The 25,918-nt window shown below is 56.4% G+C and overlaps 1 protein-coding gene across 9 annotated transcripts in view; it reads left to right on the top strand.

Annotated features, from left to right (window-relative positions):
- Window positions 1-21,975, top strand: part of Rere (arginine-glutamic acid dipeptide repeats) — a 381,226-nt gene extending 359,251 nt beyond the window's left edge. For 7 of the 9 annotated variants that reach the window (XM_063235444.1, XM_005004377.4, XM_063235440.1 and 4 more), the window contains 11 exons: window positions 12,176-12,338; window positions 13,475-13,567; window positions 13,886-14,085; window positions 14,938-15,099; window positions 15,432-15,545; window positions 15,773-17,106; window positions 17,211-17,433; window positions 17,843-18,566; window positions 19,176-19,322; window positions 19,603-19,783; window positions 19,956-21,975. In XM_063235444.1, coding sequence (XP_063091514.1) covers window positions 12,176-12,338; window positions 13,475-13,567; window positions 13,886-14,085; window positions 14,938-15,099; window positions 15,432-15,545; window positions 15,773-17,106; window positions 17,211-17,433; window positions 17,843-18,566; window positions 19,176-19,322; window positions 19,603-19,783; window positions 19,956-19,989 — 3,375 coding nt within the window. In that variant the 3' untranslated portion in view covers window positions 19,990-21,975. The remainder of the gene's footprint in view (window positions 1-12,175; window positions 12,339-13,474; window positions 13,568-13,885; window positions 14,086-14,937; window positions 15,100-15,431; window positions 15,546-15,772; window positions 17,107-17,210; window positions 17,434-17,842; window positions 18,567-19,175; window positions 19,323-19,602; window positions 19,784-19,955) is intronic. The other 2 variants (XM_003471446.5, XM_063235443.1) reach the window with 1 other exon arrangement.
- Window positions 21,976-25,918: the final 3,943 nt, after the last annotated feature.

Raw genomic sequence — 25,918 nt, 5'->3', positions numbered from 1 at the left:
ACTTTGTCTTGATTCTCTTATGGATTTCCTATCTACTTACCTTTATCTTAGTTTTGTAAGGTTCCGAGGAAGGGTTTCCAAATTTCTTACCTCCAGAACTACATTCTGTCATTGGCCATCAGTGAGGTTTCTCTGCTGTCTGTGTCTCCTATGAAGTCATTCTCAGACCTGTCTGCCCGCCACACGTCTGGGTTCTGGGAGTTTAAGCTCTTGAGTTCCTGAGATTTGTGCACTTAGGAGAGTTGTGGCTGGGAGCTCAGGTTTGATCAGTGTGAAGCAGAGCTCATCCATCAGCGCCACTTCCTCTGCGGCTTGGTGCACAGTGGTTCATGCCTGAGAGGATCCCACACAGGTGACACCTGGCTTAAAGGAAGCACTGCTTACCAAGATAGGCTAAGAGCACCTTCTGGCCTCAGGCTCCGCCTCAGCAGGGATCCAGCAGAGTGAGCCAGGGGAAAGATAGCTATCAGGACAACAGTGACTTTTGTCCACTACTAAGGTGGCCAGGATTGGCTTGCAGACCTCAGGTATGCTGCTTCAGAGGTTGTCACTTCCTGCCCTGGGGGAAGTGACCTTTAGGTCCAGAGCCTTCCATGCCCTGGAGTGTGCTTCAGAGTCTTCAGCCATCTGGTTGTTTTTAAAATGCATTTTTTTTTTTTAATGAGAAGAAGAAAAAACATAAAAAGGGTACAAGTAATACAAAATTTAAAAAATAAACAGTAATAAATCACTAGTTAATAGTAAAATGCATATTAAATGGTCAGAAACTCTCTGGGCTCACCTCTACCTTCCCACTGTGGCTCCCTATGTGAAGGGGGCGTCACTAATGGAGCAGCTTCCCTAAACAGCTGAGTAACGGAGTCCCTAGAAGGTGACCACCTATGAGTCCCACAGGCTCCCTGTCTGCTGCAGTCCGCACCAGTAGCAGTGCCAGCCGCACCCTTTGTGGAACTCCTGTCCTCTGACCAGGACTTGAAGGAACCCTGGATAAGGACTGCAAGAGGACCCTCATGGCTGTGTGATGATCTGTGATCAGGGGTCCACGGTGCTCTCTAGTTCCAGCCCGGACCTCCGGTGGTTGGCATAGTGTGTGCTTCTGCCCTCTGCTGTGCGTATTTGTGTGAGTGACCTGGAAGGGCAGAGAGCCTCCCAGGCCTGCGGTGCTGAAGTGTGGTCTGGTAACTTTCACTCCCCAGTGCAGCCATCCACAGGCCTGATGGAGTAAGGGTTTCTTTCGTGTGAGAACTCAGGCAGGGTATGCTTCTTTCTTGTCCATCCTATGGTTCTCTTCCTTCCCACCACCCCCTTCAGCTGACTCAGCCATCTGAGACTCTCCGTAGCAAGTGGTGTCCCGGGTTGGTCTGGTTCTCGTGGGTCACAGTGCGGCAGAATAGAGACCACACAGCATTTGCCAGTTCGAGCTGCTGGAAAGGAGCTGGGAGGTTTGGTCCCCACTTGAGAAGGGTGGCCAGCTCTGAGAGTGCCCAGTCTCCTTGCTAATTCCTCACACTGCACCCCTTTGGCACCCGTTCTGTCCCCAGTAGACTCAGCGCTTTCTCTTGGGGCCCAGCCCTGCAACCTCTGCTCACAGCGGGGAGCTGCCTCTGGGCTTTACTGGTGCAGCTGTTCCTTGAGGCTCACCAGGAAGTCCTGCCCCATTGTGTCCCCATTGTGTCCTGGCATTGTGTCAGCTGCCCGGGCTGCTCAACAGCACTGCAGATGGGGTTTATTGTTTCAGTTTGGGAAACTAGAACCCAAGACCCGCGTGTGAGCCCTGTTGTTGCTTCGGAGGCCTCCATGTGCTGTTTTCATACTGTCTTCCTCTGTATGTGTCTCTTCTGGCCTGTATCAAGATCTTTCCTGGGAAGAACCCCAGGCACATTGGAGTAGGACTGCTCAAATCACCTCACGTTACCTCTATTATGACCTCTGCAAAGTCCCAGGTCCAAGGAAGGGCACACTCACCTAGTGGGGGTTAGGACAAGGACTTGAGGACATCTCTGAGCCTGAGTACGCTTCAGTCCTCTCTCTTTGCCCTGGAGCTTGATTCCCCCAAGGCCGTGGGAAACAGTGCTCTGTCCCGGTGTGCAAGGTGAGGTCACAGGCAAGCACAGGCCTGGTCTGCAGGCGTGTTGCGTCTCAAAGGTGTTCGCCTTAGATTAAATCCCAGACTCAGGCTGAGGCATTTCACCTCTAAGGAGAGCATGGTATCATGATTGGGGTTTGGGGCTGTGAAGGATGGTTTTTGCCTCTCCTTTTATTAAACAAATGTCATGCTGTGATGAAATTAAATACGCTTTCTTTTCTTCCTTTGTAATGAGGAAGTCTGCCCTTTATTTTAAAATCCAGCTTGCAGGAGTGGATTGTGCATGATAATTTGCTTTGCATCCATAAAATCCATAAAATACAAGAAGCAGTGTTGTTAGAGTGGCTGTTCTCATTTCCTGGCAGTCATTACGAGCTTCCAGTACAAAAACATTTTTCTGCTTACCGTCCTTTCTGAGCTCAAAAATGGATTTCCCTCTAGCCCCTGTCACTCAATTATCACCTCGGGAAATGCACAGATATAACTGATGATTCCTTTAACACATCCTGCAGCATGCATGCATCTTTTATCTTTTGCCCCTCTGCTCATTAAATGTTACATTGCCAATGTATATTTTATAGGGTGACCCTGACGGATGTCGTTTTGATGCCATGCGGGGATAATAAGATTGCACATATCATGAATGGCTGATAAATGGAAAAATGTTTATGAGATGGAGCAAGGTGGTTTCAACAGTTTTATGACTGCTTTTTCCTTTCTTCTCTCTTTGGATCAAGTGGTGGGTAGAATTGTGGTTTTGTGGTTTTGTTACAGGAAGAACACACAACAACAAAAACATTTAAAAAGATAATATGACGATAGAAGCAGCAGCAGCACAATCCCTCCTGCCCTGTTGCTGAACTCAGGAAATAACGAAGTGTTCAGCCGTGGGGGAGAAGACCGATGCGATCAAATGAATCTTGGGGCTTAGGAGGGCTGCGGAGAAAACGAGACTCCTGGTCACATTTAAGATGGTTAATAGTTCTTATTTAAACAAGTTAATTTCAAATCTATTACTTCTTTTTAAAGGTTGTTTTTGGGTGGAAGTGGAAGAATCTTCTATTCATATCATGATCAGTGGGTGGATTTGGTGGTTGATAAGAGATTCAGGAGACCCACCTCGGGGCCTTTGAGCGCAGTTTGAAGTCACAGGTTAGTAGATTCTGCCAGCTGGAGGTAAAGTGCCTTTCCTGGGCAGAAGCCATGTGTCTTTCTGACATTGAGCAGGTGTCATCGGATTTGGATTAAAGGCAGGTGAGTTTAACCATTGGCACATCACAGGGGCACGTGTTGTCTGCCCTACAGTTCTCTGGTGGGACAGGCTGCTGGATGGCTTGAGGCTTAGTGATCAGGTCACTAGGGACCACAGAGTCTAACTCACAGCTCAAACTCTTACATTCATATAGTTTGCTTTTGGTGTGGGAAGCAACCAATAGTGTACCTAGGCTTGTGGAGAATTCTTAGTTCGCTCTTGTGTCTGCCAGATGTATTTCTGATCTTGGTACACTTGAAGTTGGGGTTTAGGCATGGGTAGTTCTGTAACTCGGGTGCTGGTGATAGGGGCGTGAGAAGGCTCGCAGTATCTTGCTGGCAATCTGCACAGCGGTCTCTTCTGTTCTTCAGCCATAGCTGCGGGAGGGCTGGGTACGAGGGTCAGTGTTCAGTTCTACTGGGGGCTCCACTTGGACATGAGCCTCTGGTGTTAAAAAGGTCTTAGCTCTTTAAGCCATTGTTTTCATACGTTTTCAAGAAGCAGCCCAGCAGAGGGATTAAAAGCATTTGACTGAGATCAGACCCTAGAATGGTCACTTAAAGTCAGGTGGACTTGGTCACATGACTTCTTCGCTGCCTTGGTTGCTTTCTTGGTAAAGCAGAGCCAGTATCTGTCTCTCCAGAGTTTCTGTGAAGACTAGATGTGTTGACAGGGAACATGTGTATTTCTAGTGCTTCGTTCTTCCCCCTCTAGATTTCCTGCCCAGGAAAGGGCCTGGTGCTTGTGTAGACCAACTGCCCAGTCAAAGCGACTTGCCAGTGGCCTCCCTAGCCCACCTCTCGCCCACCCCGCCCTGCTGGCCTGTGACACCACCTTGAGTGCCACTCCCAGACGGTGGCGTATGGGTGCCCCCATGGGAAGTGCCCCTTGGGAAGTAAAACGAGGACAAAGTCATCGTCATTTTGCACTAACTCTTAATGTCGAATTAAAGGACACTTTATTTGGAGATAGTCTGTCTTTTGTGCTTTTGTGGAAGCTACAATTTCCAGCCCCCTGACTCCTGTACTGAGGATTGAACATGAGGCTTTCACATGAGTTACATCCGTACCTTTTCACTTTTAACTTGGAGGCAATGTCTCCCTAAGCCCCTTACAGATGTGCACCACCATGCCCGTCTACAGTATTGTTTTTTTCCTGAAGTCATGCTGACATGAGGGAGCCAGTATTTCTAGTAACCTTATTTGGCAAGATAAAGTTGGTGGTCCTCTTATCTAGTATTTCTCAAAATTTTTTCCTCACAGCTAATTTCAGGTGAATTTTGATTCTCAGAAAAGCCTTACTCCGTCAGATGTTTGCTAACACTTCTTATCGTCCAGATGTTGTACTTGCCCTCTGGGGCACTCACAGATGACACGGACGACGGAGGCGTGGGATGTTGGGGGCCTACTCACGTTGGGGCCCAGAGACAAGCCTGTGTATGCGGAGAGAACACAGCTGCACAGCGGTGGGGAGGGGAGTGTAGCTGTGAGCCAGTGGGCCCTAAATGGTGAGGTGGATGGACTGGCCCTCTGAGGGGCAGCTCCCCCAAGCCAGTGGCTGTGGAGGTGGAAAGCGGCAGTAGAAAGGTCTTCTGGGAACCGAGGGACAAGTCTGCAAGGAGTGGGAAAGCAGCTGGGACTTTACTGCTTGTGCCCAGGGCGCCTCCAACAGCCTAGAGGAGCCACAGGGTTGGGGGCTAGGCTTTGAAGGGCAGACCCACCTTGCCTGCCAGGAGCGGCTGGGCCGGCCCAGGGAAGGGTGGAGCCAGGTTTTAAAAAAACAAATCTTCTGCTATTGCAGTTCTTTTGCTCTGTATAAATGTAGTAGTAATACTTGCAAAATTTTTTTAAAAGTTCTGACCTGCCTTGTTTATAAATCTTAAAAAGAGTAGCTGGTGAGGAACCCCTCTGTGGACTTCTCATTCCTGGCTGGCTAAGAGCAGGTCAGGTCCAAGAGCCCTTCCCTCCCTCCCTTTCCTCTGCCTTTCACGGAGAAGGCAGGCTAAGGCCTGCTGCTGGGCTTGCAGTTGGCCCTGTGTTAGGAGGCTGCTGCAGTGCCGTGGGCCTTCAAGCAGATCATCGCTCTCCCAGATGCACTCAGAGACCAAAGCGGTGGTATTTAACGATTAGCAGCAGAGCTGCTGACAGTGTGGGCTCCTTCAGGGATTAAGGGATTCTATTCGGTTGGTTAACAAAAGAAGGAGCCCAGGAGAACACTGCTTTAATTACCAGAGTCCTTACTGGAAGATAACCAGTTGCCTGCTGGAAGATCTGTAAGAGGCAGCTGCACCCAAACCCAGGTGATGGTTCTGCCCAGTGCCCAGCAGCTCACTCCCATGTTTGGAAGAGTGTCCTGGCTGCCCTTGAACTGACTGCTAGGGAGTGAGAGGAAAGAATGACCTGTGTGGGTTCGGTGCCAGGAAACTGCCGACGTGCTTCACTACCCTTGAATTTGTAGTTTCTGCCAAGAAACAGTGCCACTAAAGTCCCAGGAAGAGGTGGGGGAGCCGGAGGAGCAGGTCAGGCTGCCCTATCAGAGCCTGTGGCTGGACAGTGGGGCCAGGAGACAGCAGCTCACACTGCCCGGAGCTGGCTGTCTCCTCACGGCATTGGCCCCGTCGGGGCCCGGGGTGGGAGGAGCTGTGCACCAGGGTTCTTTATTGTCTTTCCCTGCTTCGTAAATTATTGTTGCACTTACTTCCCCGGGAAAACACACCTTAAAAACAATCGTAGGGACCGGGGATGTAGGTCAGCAGCATAGTGCCTGCTGGCAAGTGCAGGGTCCTGAGTTCAATTTACAGTACAAAGAAAACCAGTTGCAGGTCTCCAGTTCGCCCGGTAATGGGGTGGGGGGCTCTTCGCCATCCTCTGTACCACAAGGAGGGAACAGTCCATGCTTAGTGCTGCTTCAGTGCGGCCCTAGCACAGAACATTTGGATTCTAAGTGTGCACGTCTGTGTAGCAGTCATTTAGCTGCTTTCTCTACATGCCCATATTAAAATAAATTTTTAGCCTAAGAACAGGTAGTCGTGTCTTAAGTGTGTCAGCATGTGCTGAACGACATGTGCTCACCAGCTCCGCCGCCGGGCAGCTCCTGCCCATCACAGGATGATAGCCTGGTGCGGGTCAGCCCACGGGGGCTGTGTCATTATCCCAGGTGAGAGCAGCACCCTCCGTCTCCTGCCACGGGCTCCTCTCCACAGGTGGTGCTTGGCACAGAAGGACACCTGTGGGAACACCTTAAGAACATAGTGAAGAAGATGGGTGCAGCTGACCATTCTTTGCCTGCCTGCTGCCTGGCACCCCGATGCATGCAAGGAGGCGGGTCACAGGCTTCCCTGACAGCTGTGGAGCAGCATCCTCACCACTCTGGACTGCCAGTCTCAGAGCCCAGTGAGGATGCTGAGAACAGGCCACTTTCTGTGCACACATGGACCTGAAAGAGGTTGTGCCTAAGGACATTTCCAAAGGACACAGGCCTTTCTTGACATGGGAGAAAAATCCTGATAGTAGATGGCAGGCTGCAGACACCTGGGCTCTGTACTGGGGCTCCCCAGCACCTCACCTCCCATCATACTCCCCCCCCCCCAGGAGGTGTCTAGATTTCTTTGGGTGATGTGCTAATAATATTACAATTACAAGTCAGCATAGACCACTCTTAGGTGAGTCTTGTGGTTTCTGATACACATTGGCTCACCTTTTCCTGCCTCCAAGGCAGCCTCCCAGACGGTCTTGTCTGAGGAGCCAGTGCTGAGCTGCCCAACTTCATTCCTGCTGCTGCAGGGGATGCCACACTTGCTGGATCTTGATACTCAGCATGCTTCAGTGCCTAAGATGTGTGCCTTCTCTCAGCACTGCATCGCCAGAGTGAAGTTACAGAGCGCGGATCCACTAAATGCCAGCAGGTACCCTGAGCTGCTTGCTAGACAGGAGAGAGACTGATCAGCCGCTTGCAGCAAGGCTCATAGCTCCTGCCTATGCCCCCAGTTGCCCACCTGGAATGCACTGCATGCCCTGGTCCTTACTGATTCCGGCCCAGCATAAGAGGAGGTGCTTGTGCTTTGTGAGAGTGACCTTATAGACATACAGTCTGAACCAGGAGGGCGTGGAAGCCAAGCAGTGTAGAGGGGGAAGCAGGCTGACACTGAGCTACCCCACCACCATACCACACACTTTGGGCTTCTTTCCTTGAGTTCCTCAATGCACCTCATAGCATTGCATCTCCTGTCCTCTCTGCAGACCTCAGCATGACTCCTGTCCTCTAGCTTGTCTTTTTATGGAAAAGCAAAGGGACATGATGGCGCATATTTTTGTAACCCCACTAAGTACATAGCCCACTAAGGTACTTGTTTGTTTGTTTTTTGTATCAAAGATTGAACTCATGACCTTGCACTTGCCAGGCAAGCGCTTTTGCAGCTGAGCTAAATCCCCAGCCCCTGGGAACTTACTTGTGCTAGGTGGGGTTCTGTTGCTGGGAGCAGCCCTCTTAACTCTGCCTGTTGCCTTTTGCTTGTGACCTGTGGGGTTGATCCAATCCTCCCCTCTGAACAAAAAAGGAGTTGCAAAACTAGCTGAACACAGGCCAGTGGGCTGGGGCGCTTCCCTTGGCAAATGTGCAGTCCTCGGGGCTGTCAGTGGGAGACGCCTTTGCTCCTTTCTGCTCCCTTTTGTGCCCGGTTTCTACCCCAGTGTAGTTCATCCCGCCACGTGCAGTCGCAGCACAGTGCTGTCAGACGTTTTGGCTGAGAAGCCCTGTGAGAGGAGGTGAGGGTGTCAGGAACAAAGTGATCATTGTGGGCCATTCCTGTTGACAGCAACATTTAGACCTCCGGTGTTTGCTGGCAAGCAAAAGCAGGAGCTAATTTGCAAGGCTGCTTTGTGGAACTGCTTTTGATCAGTGATTGCCTCTGTTAATGTTTCAGTAAGCTATTGATTTCTGCAGCAGCTTTTGTTCCTGAATTTATGTGCAGCGGGTCTCTGCAGCTCACACTATGCATGTGTGATTAAAGTTCAATTGACTTCATTCCTAGCGAGGCTGCAAGCTGCTTCACTCCTTATTTGTAGAACCAAAGCTTTCTTTTGTTTGTGCTCAAGACCTAGCCACCCATGCAGTCTCCAATATGCTGTTTCTAATCCTCCCAGATCCGCTCCATTCCAGAGTTTAATCCCTTGGTAGACATTGCAGTGGTTGAGAAGCAGCTAATAAAACCTGGCCTGGATTTGTTGCTATTTCTTTGGTTTTTATTGGCATGTAATAGATATATTGGGGGGGGGGATGGACCCACTTTAAGTGCACTCTTCCATAAGTTTTGACAACTGTTTACATCCCTGTAAATAGCACCACCATTGATTCACAGATGATTTCTGACACCCAGTGTTTACTTATGGCCTTTGCAAGCACTTTCCTGTTAATCCCCTTCAGGCTGTAGGCAGCCATTGTTTTTTGTGACCTTAGATCTGCCTTCCTAGAATGAAGTCTTATCAGTTATCCCTTTTTTGGGCTAACTGCTTTCATTTAACAGGATTTGCTCCCATCTTCTCAGTAGTTCTTTTTATCACTGAAGTAGTATTCAGGGAACAGTTGTGCTGTAATCCTTACCCATTTTCCTTCTGATTGTTATTTGTGTTGTTTGCAGTTTGGAGCTACTGAGAAACTTGTGTAAAAGCCTTATGTGAGGGCTGGGGCTATAGCTCAGTGGCATAAGTGCCTGCCTGGCAAGCACAAAGTCCTGAGTTTGATTCCTGGCACCCCCTCAAAAAATCTCGTGTGAACATGTGTTTAATTTTGAGCAAGTAGCCAGGAGTGGAATTGCTGGGTTATGTGGTGGGTGTTTATGTAATGGAGTAGACACAGACAGCATCTTTTTGGGGGCAGGTACCAGGTATGGAACTCACTGAGCTAAATCCCCAGTCTTAGGGGTAGACAACAGAGCAGAAGACCACTTTAGACCCCCGCTGGCAGCATGTGTATACGCCATCATTTCCTTAGTGGGGTGAATTCGGCCCTGTGAAGTAGGGTCCTTTTAACTGGTCATTTTGCTCCTTGGCAGTTAGCTGTGTCTATTATGAATTTCTTGTTCTTGTTTAAAATCTATTACAGCGAGGGGTGGTGGTACATGCTGATAATCCCAGCACTCAGCAGGCTGAGGCAGAAGGATCATTGTGAGTTCGAGACCGGCCTAGGCTACAAAGTGAGCTCAAGGCCAGTCTGACCTGCATAGAGAGACCCTGTTTCAAAAAGACTTAATAATACTAATAAAATCCATTACGTGCTGACAGAAAGTTGAGGTTGACTTCAGCATTAGGGTCCTTTCTTTCCAGTCCTGGTTTTCTTGCCCACTAGCAGCGCATGGCACAGGTGTGAAGGTGGGGAGGCCTGGCCAGCTTCCTGGAACCTTTCTTCCCTCTGTGGTGTGGCAGTTACTTAGCCTCACTGAACTCTGACTTCCTCTGCTTGAATCTGCAAGTCATGCTATTTTTCGGAACCACAGGCGACTTTGAGAATTCAGGCGTTTGAGAGGTGCAGGCCGCTGAGAAGCGTCTGGGTCACGGCACCTCCCAGCCCTCACCAGACGCTGAGCTGTGGCAGGGCCCCGCTGGCTCGTTCCCAGCTGACCTTTTCCGTCTCCCATAGCTTTGGGTTTCTTCTGATGGACCACGTTTGTGTCACTCATTGGTCCATAAAATGACTCGGGCCAAAGAAGCTGGAAGGGAGGAATGGGTTTTTCGCATTCTTTCGGCTGTTGGCTTATCAGACCAGTCCCCTGCTCAGAGCCACTCTGGCAAAGTCTTCAAAAGGCGCCTGTGCCCTGCCTTGGATTTTGTTTCACATTTTCTCATTGGAAATCGCGGCCAGCTCAGTTTCCTGCCCACAGAGGCCTCTTAACGCCCCACCTGCTGCAGACTGATGCGTTTGTGTTCTCCCACAGCACCACTTCCCCACCAGGAAGGTCAGGCTAGGGTGACAGGCCCTGGGCAGATTTGGGGTGTGCTGGTAGCCACGTTTGCACGAGAACACAAGTGGAGAAACGAATCAGAATCCAGGAGCAAATTCTGCATCTTCCCCTCTCAGTCTACAACATCCCCTGGAACCTTGTCACACCTGTGTAGACTGGGGCAGGAGTGTCCCACTCCTCTCTCCAGCTTGGGCAGCGCTTCATCTGGTTGGTGTTGGCAGCTGTCAGCATAGTGTTAAGTGCTGGGAAAGACTGAAGCATCCCCGGCTCACAGGATTCTTGCAAAGTGCGTGGAGGGGCCGATGGGTCCTGCTGTAGACCTGCCTCTTAGAAGAATGTACAGGTGGAGTCCAGCTCGAGGCAGGAGAGCTCAGCTCACACCCTCCTTGCCTTCACAGATGCCATTTGCCAGCCTGGGGTCTGCCTGCTGCTCTTGTCATGGAGTTCCAAGGCCACTGCGTCAGGACCACTGGGATGACATCTGGCCAGGCACCCACAGCGGGAGCCATGCTAGTGTCTGCAGTCTTCCCAGCTCGCCCTGGGCTCGCCAGCCACCAGAGGCTGAGCCTTGTTTGCCGCCTCCTTCACGAGCCAGCGGCTTGAGGCATGGTGATGCTGTGACCTGGGTTCTCAGTGCAGCGTGATGCCCAGGATCTGAGTCCAGCATGATTTAGTGAGGGAAGAATCATGTGACCTGTGAGTTTTTGATAAAGAGGTCTTGTCTTGGGACATTTGTTTTAAGAAGTTGGTGTTGGATCATCCAGGGCTAACTGAACGAGCATTTGTGTGCCTGTGAGACAGGTGTCTGCAAGACCACTGGTGGGGCCAGGGCTGCCGCCACCACCCTTTTGTGAGAAAGTGGCTTCTGTTGTATTTTCAGGGAGGCTTGTGCAGGACCACGGACGGAATAGCTCTTTGTCACTGTGAAAGCTGACCTGGGGGCAGGTGATGCTTCCTTTCCGTGTGCCCAAGGCTGAGTGGCCTGGCCTGCCATACTGCCAGCTGTGGGTATTCGGATGGAGCCAGAGGCTGCAGGGCAGGGTCTCAGGGTGTAGGGCCTTTTCCTTGAACAGCCCTGTGATTTCACTGGAATGCTGCCTATATGCACCTGAATGCCCAGTCACTTCACCCACTCGGCGTGCAGCTGGTGCTTGCAGAGGCCAGGAGCCATGGTATCGGGACCTTGTGTTCACGCAACACCGGGTTGGGGTGAATTTTTGATGTCCACAGGTTGAGCTGGATCGTGAAGTTTCCCTGACTGGGCTTAGATTTCCGGTCCTGCTTCAGCCTCCCCAAGTGGTGGTATTACAGGTGCACACCACCATGCCTGGCTCAGCTGGGCTTCGTGAGCACACCCAGGCCTCCCCACACTTCCAGGAGCAGGCTTTGTTCTTCTCTCCAGGGAAGGGTTCCCACCCCACTTCCTGCCAGGGAGAGGTGGGATGGGTCTTTTAGAAGCAGCTTACCAGTTGAAAGGATTTCAGATCCTTCTTGGCTTACACAAAGAATTGGATGAGACAATTCAGAAATAGCCCCAAAAGTTTGAGGGGTGGAGGGATAAGGGGAAAAGTGATTCTATAGAACGAACTTGGGCTGAACAGAGCGGGAGGATAAAAGTACATTCTGTGTCTAAACGGGCCACTGTGAGTCATCCCAGTGGAGGGCTCCTCATGGCATCTGTGTCCTTACATGTTGTCCATATCTCGTGGGAACTCCCAAGGAGTTCTGTGCACCGGGTCCTGGGAATTGACTGACTCTATGCTGGGATCTTGCAGTTGACAGGCCCCGCTTAGATTCCCAGCCAGCTTTGCCGCACCCATCTCCTGTGTCGGTGGAGGCACCCTGAGCACACTGCCTTCACAGCCAGCCTTCTTCTGTGCAGGGGGAGCTGATCACCTTCTATTACTACTGGAAGAAAACCCCAGAAGCAGCCAGTTCCCGAGCTCATCGCCGACACCGCAGGCAGGCGGTGTTCAGGAGGATTAAGACTCGAACTGCGTCCACACCAGTCAACACGCCCTCCAGACCCCCCTCCAGTGAATTCCGTAAGTAGGCTCTGGCACTGCAGAGGGTGATGGGAGACCATACATGCACAGCCAGTGTGTCCAGGAGGATGTGTGAGAGCCGTTCTTAGTACAGGTGCCTGCAGGAAGTGTGTGAGGCCTGGCCCAGGTGTAGCGCTGACCACGGGTGGGGTTCAGTGGGGAGAGTTTGAGTGGTTATTTGTACATTTAAGTTTTTCCATTCCTGGTAAGCTTTTACAAGACTGTTGGCTTGGCCCTGACCTGAGGTTTTCAGGGCCTTGGCCTTGGATATTCCTCCTCAATGGAAGATGCAGTGTTTCAGGTCTCACAGCAGGTGCATTTTGGTGGTTTCCCTTTTCCTCCTGCTTGGCCAGGATCCTCTTCCCAGCCCCAATGCAGTATGTGTGATAATTCCTCCTAAAACTAGGACACCTGGCCTGAGCGTGGCCTGTGTTGCACTTAGCAACAGTCGGGAATAACCTACTAGGACTGGCAGGGCAATTCCTCAGGATGCCCAGATGTACCAGGGAAGCCACTGCAGTTGTACTCCTCTCAATCTAGATTCTCTGGTCTGGGCCTCAGAGTCTGCCCTTCCTGGAATCCAGGTGTGACTTAGCCTTAAAATGTGGGGGGGTGGGTCTTTTGAGTCCCACAGCTCATGTGCAAGCTCTGGGGACTGTGCCCAAGGAACCGGAGCCATCCTGCGTGAGTGCTGTCCCACCTCCTGTGGGGTCACTTACTGGGCCCAGGGGCCCAGGGTGGCCCCAGTCCTGGCTGAGCCTGACAGTGTCTCCTTTGTCTGAGCCACTTTTCTTGTTGCTGAAACAAAATACTCAAAACTCAAAGTTCAACAAAAAAGTTTATTTGGCTCACAGTGTGTAGAGCTTTCAGATTGTAGTACACTGGCTCCAAGGCTGGGTCGCCTAGCAGGAGAAAGCCTCCCTTTTACTCCTTTCGGGCTGCTTGCCCTTTGGATGGGGCCGCCTACTGCCCACAGCTAGAGCTGCACTTAGCCCACCGGTGGACTAATTTAGTAACCACCTAGCTTGGACCCTGCCTCCTCTAAGAAGCCCTAGTTATGACGGCATGAGGTTTTGGGGTGGCGTCCAGACACAAGCCATAACATCCCCTTTCCTGTTTGTGCCCATCTTGTGCAGTGGACCTTAGTTCGGCCAGCGAAGATGACTTTGACAGCGAAGACAGCGAGCAGGAGCTGAAGGGCTACGCCTGCCGCCACTGCTTCACCACCAGTAAGTGGCAGCGTGGCGCCCCGAGGGTGGGCTAGTGCTCATTCCACTCCTGGGGAGTTGGGAAGCCCGCTGGGCAGCGGCTGGAGGTTTGCCAGGACTGGAAGTCTTCCTCATGACTTTGTGCACCTGCTCAGCAGTCAGCATGGTTAGCAAGGACGCTCTCAAGGCCTGGGACTCCTGGGGCCCCTTGGACACCCTGTGGCGTTTCCTGACCCTGGTAATCTGAGTCATAGCTGCTCCTGCACAGCAGGGCCCTTCCCCCGGAAGTCCCGTGGGAGGTGGTTCCGAGATTGGCACCTGCCCCCTGCCCTCATGCAGCCTCCAAAGACTGGCACCACGGGGGCCGGGAGAACATCCTGCTCTGCACCGACTGCCGAATCCACTTCAAGAAGTACGGTGAGCTGCCACCCATCGAGAAGCCGGTGGACCCCCCGCCGTTCATGTTCAAGCCCGTCAAGGAGGAGGACGATGGGCTCAGTGGGAAGCATAGCATGAGGACACGGCGGAGTCGGGGCTCGGTGAGTGCCGGGCACACCTCCGCTTGGCACAGGGTGGTGTGAGTAGAGAAACGGGCCTTCCCTGAAGGTAGCAGCTGGGTTGTCCCTCCCTTGGGCACCCAGGGCCCTGTGCCAGTTCTCCAGGTCCCCCAGGATCCCCCTGCGCCCTGTGTGCCAGTCGTCTCCCGTGGGGCATGGCTCTGCTGTTTTAGGCAAACTCCATGTCTTTTTCTCCCAGGTATCTGACCTGGGCTTGGAAACTCTGGTACATTTCCCTGCCCAGTACTTGAATCTTTTCATAAAGAAGCTTTGTTTCTTGGGTTGGAAGAGGACTGGGGCCTGGGAGAGAGGGTTTTCTAGGGTGGGCTGAGGATGATCGACACTTTCTCCCTCTGACGTGGCCTCCTGGGTGGGTGGGACCTTCTGCCCTGCCCAGCCACTCCTGTCCTTGGAAGGCTGCAGACACCCTGGCCACCGCCCTTAAAAAGGGACAGGTGAGCCTGCCCAGCTCTGTCAGAGTGACTCTTTGGAGAACACTCTGCTTGGGGAAGCTGGGGAGAGGGCCACCCTGTGGGGCAAAGATGACCTTGTGTGTCCAAGTAGTGGTCATAGACCTTCCCGTCACTGATTTATAGTGCATGGGTCCGGGCCAGTGCCCAGGACGGGCAGCTTGTGGTTAAGAACAGCTCCTGCAGTGTTGTATGAGGCACCTTGTTCCCTGCTCCGTAGCCTGCAGCCCTGTGTAAACCTCTGCATGCCTGGGGAGGTACCCTGTCGCTAGGACTTGCTACAAGGTTTCCCGCCTGGGGCTGGGTGTGGTGGGTACACAGGGGCCTGGGGATCCAGCCTCATCAGCCTCTGGTTTGGGGTTAGATGTCTACACTACGCAGCGGTCGAAAGAAGCAGCCTGCCAGCCCTGATGGTCGCACCTCACCCACCAATGAAGACATTCGTTCCAGTGGCCGCAACTCGCCCAGTGCTGCCAGCACCTCCAGCAATGACAGCAAAGCGGAAACAGTGAAGAAGTCCGCCAAGGTCAGAGGCTGGGAGCGGAGCTGCTGGGGGCTGAAGCTCACTCGGGCAGAGGTGGAGGAGCAGGGGGAGACCAGGGCCTAGAAAAAGGCACCGCTCAGCCACCAGCATTGTCCCTTGGGAACCCCTGTGCCTTCTGCAAGCTTCCCGAGGCTTCAGGCAGGCCAGGGAGGGTGACTGGGAAGGCTCTCTGCCAAAGAGCTGAGCTTCCACCCCCAGCACCTATCCCTTCCTGACCCGGGGCCCTCCCTGAGCTTGGTTGCTTTTGGAGACAAGCTCAAAGTGAGGGACCCAGGGACCCACACGAGTCGTCCTCTCCTGAACTGCCCCTGCAGAAGGTGAAGGAGGAGGCCTCGTCCCCTCTCAAGAGCACCAAGCGCCAGCGGGAGAAGGTAGCCTCTGACACAGAGGAGACTGACAGGACCAGCTCCAAGAAGACAAAGACCCAGGTGAGCCGGCTCAGCAGCCGCGCAGCCACCTGCAGCCTGGTCTGCCCAGGAGCAGGGCCCAGTCTCCAGGGAGAGCTGGGGCTCAGGTGGGGACAGTGCAGAGTGGGAGCCAAGGGGCCCGAGGTGGGCCTGGGCCCAGGGCCATGCCAGCTGCTGCTCCATGTGGCTTCCTCGTGCTGGACACCTGCAGCACGGACTGAGGGCACTGTCCCCTTCTCTGGCTGTAGGAGGTCAGCCGGCCCAACTCGCCCTCCGAAGGGGAGGGTGAGAGCTCCGATAGTCGCAGTGTCAATGAGGAGGGCAGCAGTGACCCCAAAGACATCGACCAGGACAATCGCAGCACGTCCCCCAGCATCCCCAGCCCTCGGGACAACGAGAGTGATTCGGACTCATCTGCTCAGCAGCAGCTGCTGCAGGCCCAGCCCCCGGCTCTGCAGGCTTCCCCTGCGGCTCCCCCAGGCACAGCCCAGCTCCCCACCCCAGGACCCCCACCCCCCACTACTGCGGTCCCTTCGCAAGGCTCCCCAGCAGCTGCACAGCCCCCAAATCAGCCTCAGGCTCCCCCGGCACCAGCCACCCATACCCACATCCAGCAGGCACCTGCCCTGCACCCCCCACGGCTGCCCTCCCCACACGCCCCACCCCAGCCATTGAGCGGGGCTGCTGGCCAGGCACCCACGGCCCACGCGCAGCCATCCCTGCACAGCCAGGGTCCACCCGGCCCTCACAGCCTGCAGACTGGGTCACTGCTACAGCAGCACCCCGGTCCTCCTCAGCCCTTTGGCCTCCCTCCCCAGGCCTCCCAAGGACAGGCTCCCCTGGGATCAGCCCCAGCCACAGCTCACCCACATGCCACCCTGCAGCTCCCAGCCTCGCAGTCAGCGCTGCAGCCCCAGCAGCCCCCCAGGGAGCAGCCCCTGCCACCGGCACCCCTGGCCATGCCTCATATCAAGCCCCCTCCCACCACACCCATCCCCCAGCTCCCCGCACCGCAGGCCCACAAGCACCCGCCCCACCTCTCCGGGCCCTCACCCTTCTCCATGAATGCCAATCTGCCACCCCCGCCGGCCCTGAAGCCCCTCAGCTCCCTGTCCACGCACCATCCTCCCTCTGCCCACCCCCCACCCCTGCAGCTCATGCCACAGAGCCAGCCCCTGCCCTCCTCCCCAGCCCAGCCCCCTGGGCTCACCCAGAGCCAGACTCTGCAGCCCCCTTCCTCTGCCCACCCCCCAGCCAGCCTCCACCAGGTGCCCCCGCAGTCCCCCTTCACCCAGCACCCCTTTGTCCCTGGGGGCCCCCCACCTATCACACCCCCCACATGCCCACCCACCTCCACCCCACCTGCAGGCCCCAGCACCTCTGCCCAGCCACCCTGCTCTGCCACCCTGCCTTCAGGGGGCAACACACCCGGAGCAGCTCCTTGCCCGCTCCCCACTGTCCAGATCAAGGAGGAGGCTCTGGATGATACCGAGGAGCCCGAGAGCCCTCCTCCCCCACCAAGGAGCCCGTCCCCTGAGCCCACCGTGGTGGACACCCCCAGCCACGCCAGCCAGTCGGCCAGGTATTGGCTGCCAGGGGTCTGGGCACAGGCGGGCACCGCGGCTGTGGCACGGTGGTGGGCCAAGGCATTGGCAGCTGCCCGGTCACCGATGCAACCTTTTGTAGGTTCTACAAACACCTGGACCGCGGCTACAACTCATGTGCGCGGACAGATCTGTACTTCATGCCCCTAGCCGGGTCCAAGCTGGCCAAGAAGAGGGAGGAGGCTGTTGAGAAGGCCAAACGGGAGGCAGAGCAGAGAGCCCGCGAGGAGCGGGAGCGCGAGAAGGAGAAGGAGAAGGAGCGCGAGCGGGAGCGCGAGCGGGAGCGGGAAGCCGAGCGCGCGGCCGTGAGTGCCCAGGGAGGGCTGGGCTGGGCGTGCAGGGGGCAGTGGCCAGCGCTGGGGCTTTACCGGTGTCCACCTTCCCAGGGCGACGTGTCACACAGTGGACACAGGGCCCCTCAGGCCGGGGCCGCTGCTCCAGCGGTGCTGTCCGGAGCGTTTAGCTGGCTCTGTTCTTTAGGATCACTCCCCGCCTGCCTGTCCTGCTCACAGACGTGGCCACAGCGGGGATCTAGGAGAGGCATGGGGGGGACTGCATCCTGGTGCCAGGCCAAGGCTGGGCCTCTGTCTCCATCTTGGGTCTGGGAGCTGCCCTGGTGCAGGAAGGCAGCTGGGTGGGACCTTGTGTTCGGCTCCAGGCCCACATGTCCATCCAGGAGCTTGGCCCCTGTGCCTCACACCCACTTTCCTTCAGCAGAAAGCATCTAACTCTGCGCATGAAGGCCGCCTGAGTGACCCCCAGCTCAGTGGTCCTAGCCACATGCGGCCCTCTTTCGAGCCACCTCCGACCACCATCGCCGCTGTGCCCCCTTACATCGGGCCCGACACCCCTGCTCTGCGGACACTGAGCGAGTATGCTCGGCCCCACGTCATGTCTCCCACCAACCGCAATCACCCTTTCTACATGCCCCTGAACCCCACTGACCCCCTGCTGGCCTACCACATGCCTGGCCTCTACAACGTGGACCCCGCCATCCGGGAGAGGGAGCTCCGGGAGCGGGAGATCCGCGAGCGCGAGATCCGGGAGCGCGAGCTGCGGGAACGCATGAAGCCAGGCTTCGAGGTGAAGCCCCCGGAGCTGGACCCCCTGCACCCGGCCACCAACCCCATGGAGCACTTCGCGCGGCACAGTGCCCTCACCATCCCCCCCTCGGCCGGCCCTCACCCATTTGCCTCCTTCCACCCGGGCCTGAACCCCCTGGAGCGGGAGAGACTGGCCTTGGCGGGCCCCCAGCTGCGACCCGAGATGAGCTACCCCGACAGACTGGCTGCCGAGCGTATCCACGCCGAGCGCATGGCGTCGCTCACCAGCGACCCCCTGGCCCGGCTGCAGATGTTCAACGTGACCCCGCACCACCACCAGCACTCCCACATCCACTCCCACCTCCACCTCCACCAGCAGGACCCCCTGCACCAAGGTGGGTGCCCTGCCGGCACATGGCACGCAGCCCCGGGTCCTGGTGGGGCTCTGCGCTCTGCATTCACCCGTACTCTGGGTCCTGCTTCCTCGAGGGCGGCCCTGGGCCCTGCCGGGCCTCAGCTTCTGGGGCTGAGTCAGAAAGCCACAGCAGCCTCCCTGGGAGGCCAGGGTCTTGGGCAAGGCGCAGGGCAATGATCGGTCCTCTCTGGGCAGCAGTGTGATGCCTGTGGCTTTGGATCGAGGGGTGTGCAAGTCCAGCATCGGACGCTCAGGGAAGCTGTGGGCCCGCCGTGGAGTGGGCGTTCCTGAAGGCTGGTGGCCCAGCCAGCCTTGGAGGCCGATGCAGCTAGGCACTGCAGCATGGGGAGCGCAGGGTGGGCTGTGGTAGGGCTGGCCGGGGAGGGAGGCCACATCTGGGTCACCTGCCTCTCACCCTCAAGGACCTCAGGGTACTGGGCAGGCCAGGACCACAGCCAGGTGGGCTTCGTATCAGGCCAGGCACTGGCAGCAGAAGCTTGTACAACAGCCGAAGCCCGAGACCGGCCTGGGGGAGGGTGCAGCACGGCCCACCATGCACGCCTCCACCTGAGCTCCCTCCCTCCTCCAGGCTCAGCAGGCCCGGTTCACCCCCTGGTTGACCCTCTGACTGCCGGCCCCCACCTGGCTCGCTTCCCTTACCCACCTGGCACCCTCCCCAGCCCTCTGCTGGGTCAGCCCCCCCACGAGCACGAGATGCTGCGTCACCCCGTCTTCGGTAAGTCACGGGCAGGCCCTTCGGGGCCAGCCCTGAACCAGCCTGGGTTTGCGCCAGGGTTTTTGTGGGGTCGAGGCAGGCTTGGGGTGAGGAGTGTCCCAAGTGTGTGGGGTGGGTCGGCCGGGACATGGAGGGCGCCTGGTTTGCCCATCTCTAGCCAGCAGCACGTGGCTGCCGGACCAGCTGGTGCCTCTGAAGCCTTCGCTGGTCACTGAATAACGCCATCTTCATCTGGCCCGCTTGCTGGCTGTTGGTACAGTGAGCTGTTTGTGCTTGACAGGAACCCCCTACCCCCGAGACCTGCCGGGGGCCATCCCGCCCCCCATGTCAGCAGCCCACCAGCTGCAGGCCATGCATGCCCAGTCGGCTGAGCTGCAGAGACTGGCCATGGAGCAGCAGTGGCTGCACGGACACCCCCACATGCACGGTGGCCACCTACCGAGTCAGGAGGATTATTACAGGTGAGAGGAGGGGCGAGGGAGGCCGTGTGTGCTGGGGGGAAGGGGGCTGCAGGACAAGGAGGTGCCCCGGCCCGGGCCTCTGGCCTGGGGTACGAGGCAGGCTGGGAGGTGGCCTGCCTGTCCGCCGCTTGGCCCGCCCGGTGCCTGACTGACTGCTTTTCCTTCCTTTCAGTCGACTGAAGAAAGAAGGGGACAAGCAGTTATAAGTTATTTATTTGTTAATGCTGGCTGTGGAAACCCCAATTCTTGGGGGGAGAAGCAGGACTTTTTACATACAGTAGGAGCGACAAAAGCAAAAGACGTATCTTCTAAAGATTTCTTTATATATTTAAAAACCCCACAACAGAAATGTATCACATACTAGTGTTCGTTTGTCGAGAGGCTTTCCTGAGACTGGTGTGGGTCTCCCTGCATGACAGTCCCCCAGAAACGTAGTGAGTCCGGACATCCGACCCCTGTGCGCGGCCACTGCCCTGCTCCCCAGCGCCCCCTGGTGCTAGAGCCTGTGCGCAGCGCGGACGCGCTGGGGCCTGTGGGCTCTGACCGCGGGTTTGCAGATGGGCAGTGTAGGAGTTTGCAATCCAAGAGCTATAATTTTTAAAAGAATCTTTTATTTTAATACATTGTAGGAAATCTTCATAATTTGGGAAAGTTCTGCAGCATGGCTTTCTATGTCTGTAAATAAATAATTTTAGAACAACCCTCTTTTCCTTCCACAAACTACTGTTCTATTTTTTCCAGCCATGCCACTAATTATGAATTCCTACCAGCTATCGACAGAATGCAGAGTTGATTTTTTAATAAAAAGTTATATATAATTATCCCTTTAATTAAAGGGAGCCGATGGGTGTTACTAGTTACACACCGACCGGCAGGAGCTCGGGACCAGGTCGGTCACAGCAGGAGCACGGGGCTGGCAGGGCGGCGCTGGGAGCCCTGACTGCCGCTCGGCTGTTCGGCTGGCCGCCTGCCCCGTGCCTCTCCCACTGTACACGGTGTACAGGAGTCCAGTGTGTGCTGTCTAGCCGCTGCTGCCTGCCTGTCCTGTCCTGTGGGGTGGAGGCGCATGTGTGCATGTGTCTGATGGTAGATGTCCTTAGAGACTTCAGTGCACACATGTGTGATTGTTCTGGATAAATTGCCTTTTTAATACTCTGAAATTTCCATAAACAATCAAGAAATTTCAAAAAAATGATTCCATACAGATAGTGCAGGAAAGACCCAGGACATGACGCTTGCCAAAGGATCAGAAAGCAGCCTGCCCGAGTGTGTGGCCACAGACAGAGGCCGTGACCCTTGGCCAGTCCAGACTCAGTGAGCACTGGCCCGGGAAGCCACTGGAGCCCCTCTGCGGTGGCACGGGTGTCCAGACAGGCGCCTGTGGGTGAGGCAGGCTGGGCAGGGGTGGGGGGCAGGTCACCCTGGCCGGCGGCTGACCTGCAGCCCACACTCTGGCTTTCTAGCAGGACCGTGTCGGTTTCGGTTGGGACAGATAGGATTGTTCGGTTTGTTGAAAATGTTTGTAGTTTGGTTTCTGTTGTTTTCCTCTCACTCCATTTCTGCCTTAACCTTGGTTCCTGCGGGGGGCAGGGGCGAAGGGCGAGGTCGGAGGCACTGGCCGAGGCTCCCAGTGGGTGTGGGCGCAGGCTGGCTGGCGGGGCTGGGCACTGTGCCCAGGCTGAGGCTGGCTCTGCCCACGGGTGCCCCTTTCCTCTCCCCTCTCGGTGGAACAACGTCCACTGTTCAGTCGGAACTGGCTCTCCTCTGTCTCCCTTTTTGCAAAGAAGAGGAAGGTACAGACTTGGAGTCTGTACTTGAAAGCCTTGCATCTAGGGTTCTGCACCCTGCACCCGCCGTGATGCCACTGCCTGTTTCCCTTTGCTCTTCCTCCCCCTTCCGTCTGTCTGTCCATCTGAAGTTCAGTTTGCTTTCTGTGTTTGTATGCGTCTGGCTCCACCGTCGCCCAGGTCAAGCTCCCTTTGTCATGGCGGCAGAGCGGCGCCCGTTCTGATTTGCTACGTTTCTATCTATCTATCTCGAAGCTAAGTGTATATACGAGTAGTTCGCCATGCGGTGACACAGTGTAAACAGTAGACACCCAGAAATCGTGACTTCTGTGTTCTCTCCATTTGAGTATTTTGTAATTTTTTTGAAATATTTGTGGACATTAATAAAACCAAGCTACACTACTACATCTGTGTGGGCCAGCGTACTGTCTTGCTGCTGGGGACCTGAGTCCTTCCAGCACAGAGAATGCCCCCCACCCACTGCACTGCTCAGGACTGGCCCCTGCTGCAGCCCAGAGCACCTGCTGTAAGGCGCAGCTGTGGCCACAGGGGGCAGGAGTCCCTGGGTGGAGGACACCTATCACCCAGAAGGAAGGTGCCAAGGGTGGTGGGGACTCAGGCAGGAGCAGGGCAGAGTGTGGCCTGGCTAGCAGCCCTCACTGGTCCTGGGCTGCTGTGTTAGGGGGAGGAGAGCAGAGTTTGTGGGGACCAGTGCTGCCTGGTCAGTGCAGGTCATGCATCAGGAGCCTGCAAGGCCACTCCTGTGAACTAGATGTCGAGAAACCTGCCTGAAGGCAGGGGTGATCAGGCCCAGGACACAGGAGAGTGGCGCAGTGATTCCCGGCTTGAGGGCAAGAACAGGCCTGAATGGTCATGGCTGCCTTGTTGTGGGTTCCAACAGGAGCCCTGTGTGGCTGCGGACAAATCAGGACTGCCGCTGGGAACACAGACAACCCCACTTTGGGTGCACAGCCAACTACACAGGATCCATGCCAGAGATGCCCACTCCCTGTGGGCGCTGCAGCACAGGCCCTCCAGCCATGCTGGAGAATCAGCCCCGGGGGCTGCTGCCAGTGGAATGGGTTTTCTCAGCACGGTGTGTGCATGGTGGAATGGTATTCAGCCATAAAAAGGGTGGGCCATGGCACAGTGGGACCCGGGGACATAGTCTAGCTCAGTAAGAAGACACAGGCAGACTGGAGGAAAGGGGAGGGGTTGGCTCATAAAAGTTAGGGTGCAACCTGAAAAAAACAGTGGAAAGCAGAGGTTTCCACATATGCCAGGCAGAAAGGCCCTGTGTCCAGATCCCATCGCTACACACTAGCTATGGGCCTCAGGTCTGCTGTGCTCTGCAAATGCCACAGGGCATGGCCCGTTTTTCAGGCTGATGGCGAGGCAGGGCTGGGTCCATCCAGGTCAGGGCCTTGCTCATGGCCACAGGTGGAGACGCAAGGACCTCAGCCCACAGGGTCTCCCTCCCCAGGCTCAGCATGGCAGAATCAGATGGGACCTGTTAACCCAGACACCCAGAACTTGGGCCAGTAGGCCCTCCCAATCAGGCCAAGTACCGGTCCTGCTCCAGGCCACAGGGTGTGTCTGCCTCCCCAGGGAGACCTAGCAGCACTGCAGGCGGGCAGTTCAGGGAGCCCTGGTCAGAGGCAGGGCCTGCTGGGAGCCAGGCACAGTCACAAGAGAAACGATGGCCCCTGGGGGTCCAAGAGCAGCCCCCGGAACACCTGTCCTCCCTGGGTCTCCTGACAGGTCACCTCTTCACTTCTTGGGGTCTCAGACTCGGCCCTTTCTTTCCATGTGTGCTGTCTGCGTTATGGCCGTCTGAGAGCGCTGGCAGATGAGCCACGGCTAGGAGTGACAGCCATTTCCTTGGGACACGTTGACTCCAGGCTATAGAAGCCGTCCTGTCGGACAGCAAGCTCTGTAGGGGCATGGCTCCCCCCATCCCCTGGGCACCTCACTGCTGGCCCAGGCTGAGCGAGTGGGTGGATGGGTGGACGAGCAGGTGGACCCTGAAGAAGGTGGCCAGAGTCTCCAATGTGGCACTGGGGGTAGGCACAAAGGACCGGACTGGGGCCTTTTACCCCAGTCTCACTGTCCAGTCTCACTGCTGTCACCTCCCCTGGCCTCTGCTGCCCCATGTGTCCAGCTCTGGGGATACCATGCTTGGGTCTGGGGGATTTTGGAGCTTTTCACACAGCGTGTGGTGAACTAGACTGGGAGCAGCCTTGTAAGACCTGTGTGGGCCAAGGAGGCCTCCAGAGGCCGTTGGGCTGTGCGAGGCCATAGGCCTTTTCACTCCGGAGCCCTCTGCTCCTCAAACGTAGGCGCTGCCCCTTGCCCCACTGCAGAACGGGGTCCACCCCCAGACCTGGCCACCAGGTGGCAGTGCTGACCGCCTGAATGCCTGTGACCCCTGGAGGCCCCTGAGACTCCAGGGAAGAAGGAGGTGTAGATGTGACAGGGACCAACTGCTTGGGGGTAGGCAGGCAGGGTGGTGAGAGGAGGTGGAGGCTTTGGAGACGGAGTTCTGTCTCTAAGATCTCGATTTAAGCACAGCTGGCACCCAGAAAATGCTCCGAGTGGCTGCACACCGACCTGCATATGGGGTGGCCAGGGTCCGCTGTATGGAGCACTGGTGCCACCCGACCCAGCCTGCTGTGCTAGGAGTGCCAACAGATAGCTGAGCTGTTGGCTTCCCCTCAGTGGTTCTAGGCACCAGGGGAGAGCCAGCTTCGCCAGGGGAGCTCCAGAGTGGAGCGGCTCGCCGTTACCTGGTGCAGCTTTGGCTCGGGTGCCAGAGAGAGCGAGCTCAGCCTGCGGCCTGGGGCATGCACTGTCTTCCCTCCCCTCGTTGCTCCTCCGCCTGAAGCTAATGCCATCTCCCTGGCAGCCTACAGAGCCCAGGGGACCAGGGCCCAGCCCATGCAGGGCTCAGCCTGGGAGAAGGCCCCCCACTTACCCAGAGGCGCTAGGAGCAGCGTCTGCAGCCTGGTATGCCGGCTCTGAGCCACACCTGTGCACTGGCCACTGGGGCCCCGAAAAGGCTGGGAACCCAGGTCACCACACTTCCTTCACCTGGGCCCTGGGGGAAGGCGCTGGAGGGTGCCACAGGCCTCCCTTGTGCTCTGGGCAGGGGTAGCTTTCCCGGGATCTCCCCATAGAGGTGGGAAAGAGGCCGCAGCTGCCACTTCCAAGGCTCTGGGGAGAAGGCCCGGTGTCACCCTGGGGGAAAGCCTGGGACTAGGAGCCTGGGTCCAAGGGGCCACCTGACAAGCCAGGGGGCAGCCTGCCTCCAGCCCAGGGGCCACTTGAAGGCAGAGAACCAGTGACCCCACTGGGCAAAGTCAGGTGGGGACCCAGGCTTCGGAGGCACAGCAGGGCGAAGCATCTGGGGTCCAGCAGGCCCTGGCAGTGGCACTGAGATAGGTGGCCACGGTGCATCACAGAGGCCATGGCTCCGCCCCGCATCCCCTAACGGCTACAGAGCACTGGTTCATGAGCTGGACCCCTGAGCTGGAGCTGGTGGTGGACTCGACTTCTGAGGCTGGTGTGACCAGGGGTGTCTCTCATGATCCCTAGATACAGAGACTATGCCCAAGTTGCTGGGGCTACATGGCCACAAGCTGGCCAGGGTCCCTTCATGAGGTGCCCCTTTGTCCTGGACACCACAACAGCGTGTAGGAAGCAGATCAGAAGCTGCCCAGCTGCCAGGGCCTGGCCCACAAGGGAGGCCCTGGGAGCCCACGGGGCAGTTCTGAGACAGGGTGGGGCACCTGCCCAAGAGCAAAGAGGCCTCCACTGGGCTGAGGCCCACCTTCAGGCCATCTTGGTGCCTGCAGTCTCTCCAATACGCCAGGACAGGCCCTGCCCAGGCCCAGCTCTGCAGCCTTCAGCCCCAAAGACCCTGCCTGGGTGCCCAGAGCGCTACCTGCCATCCCATCTGTCCTCCCATCGGTTCTCCTTGGTGGGGACTTGTTGCTCTGAGACGAGTCCCCAGTACTGCCACAGGCAGGGCACAGGCTGGACACCTTCCAGGCAGATGGGTGGACTGGGGTAGGTGTGCCGTCTTCCTGTTGCTGACGAACTCCCTGAGGCTGCCATCAGGAAGCATGTGTGCTTTTCACTAGTGGTTTCGGTCCCTGGCCACTTGGCCCTGCTGCTTTGGCCTGTGGCAGCTTAGACACCGTGGCCACGCAGGAGGCAGCTCACCTCCCCACCCAGCCAGGAAATAGACAGGGAGGGCTGTGCCTCCCCGTCCCCCAGTGACCTCACTTCCTGTAGGAGTCCTTGCCTCTTAAAGGTCCCCTCATTTCTCCATTACACCAGAAGCTTC

This window comes from Cavia porcellus, unplaced genomic scaffold (assembly GCF_034190915.1).
Source record: "Cavia porcellus strain 051 isolate PalLab524CR breed Dunkin Hartley unplaced genomic scaffold, mCavPor4.1 scaffold_25, whole genome shotgun sequence".
NCBI classification, from domain to species: domain Eukaryota; kingdom Metazoa; phylum Chordata; class Mammalia; order Rodentia; family Caviidae; genus Cavia; species Cavia porcellus.
The sequence above is the reverse complement of the archived record's forward strand: the minus strand, read 5'-3'. Positions and strand labels throughout refer to the sequence as shown.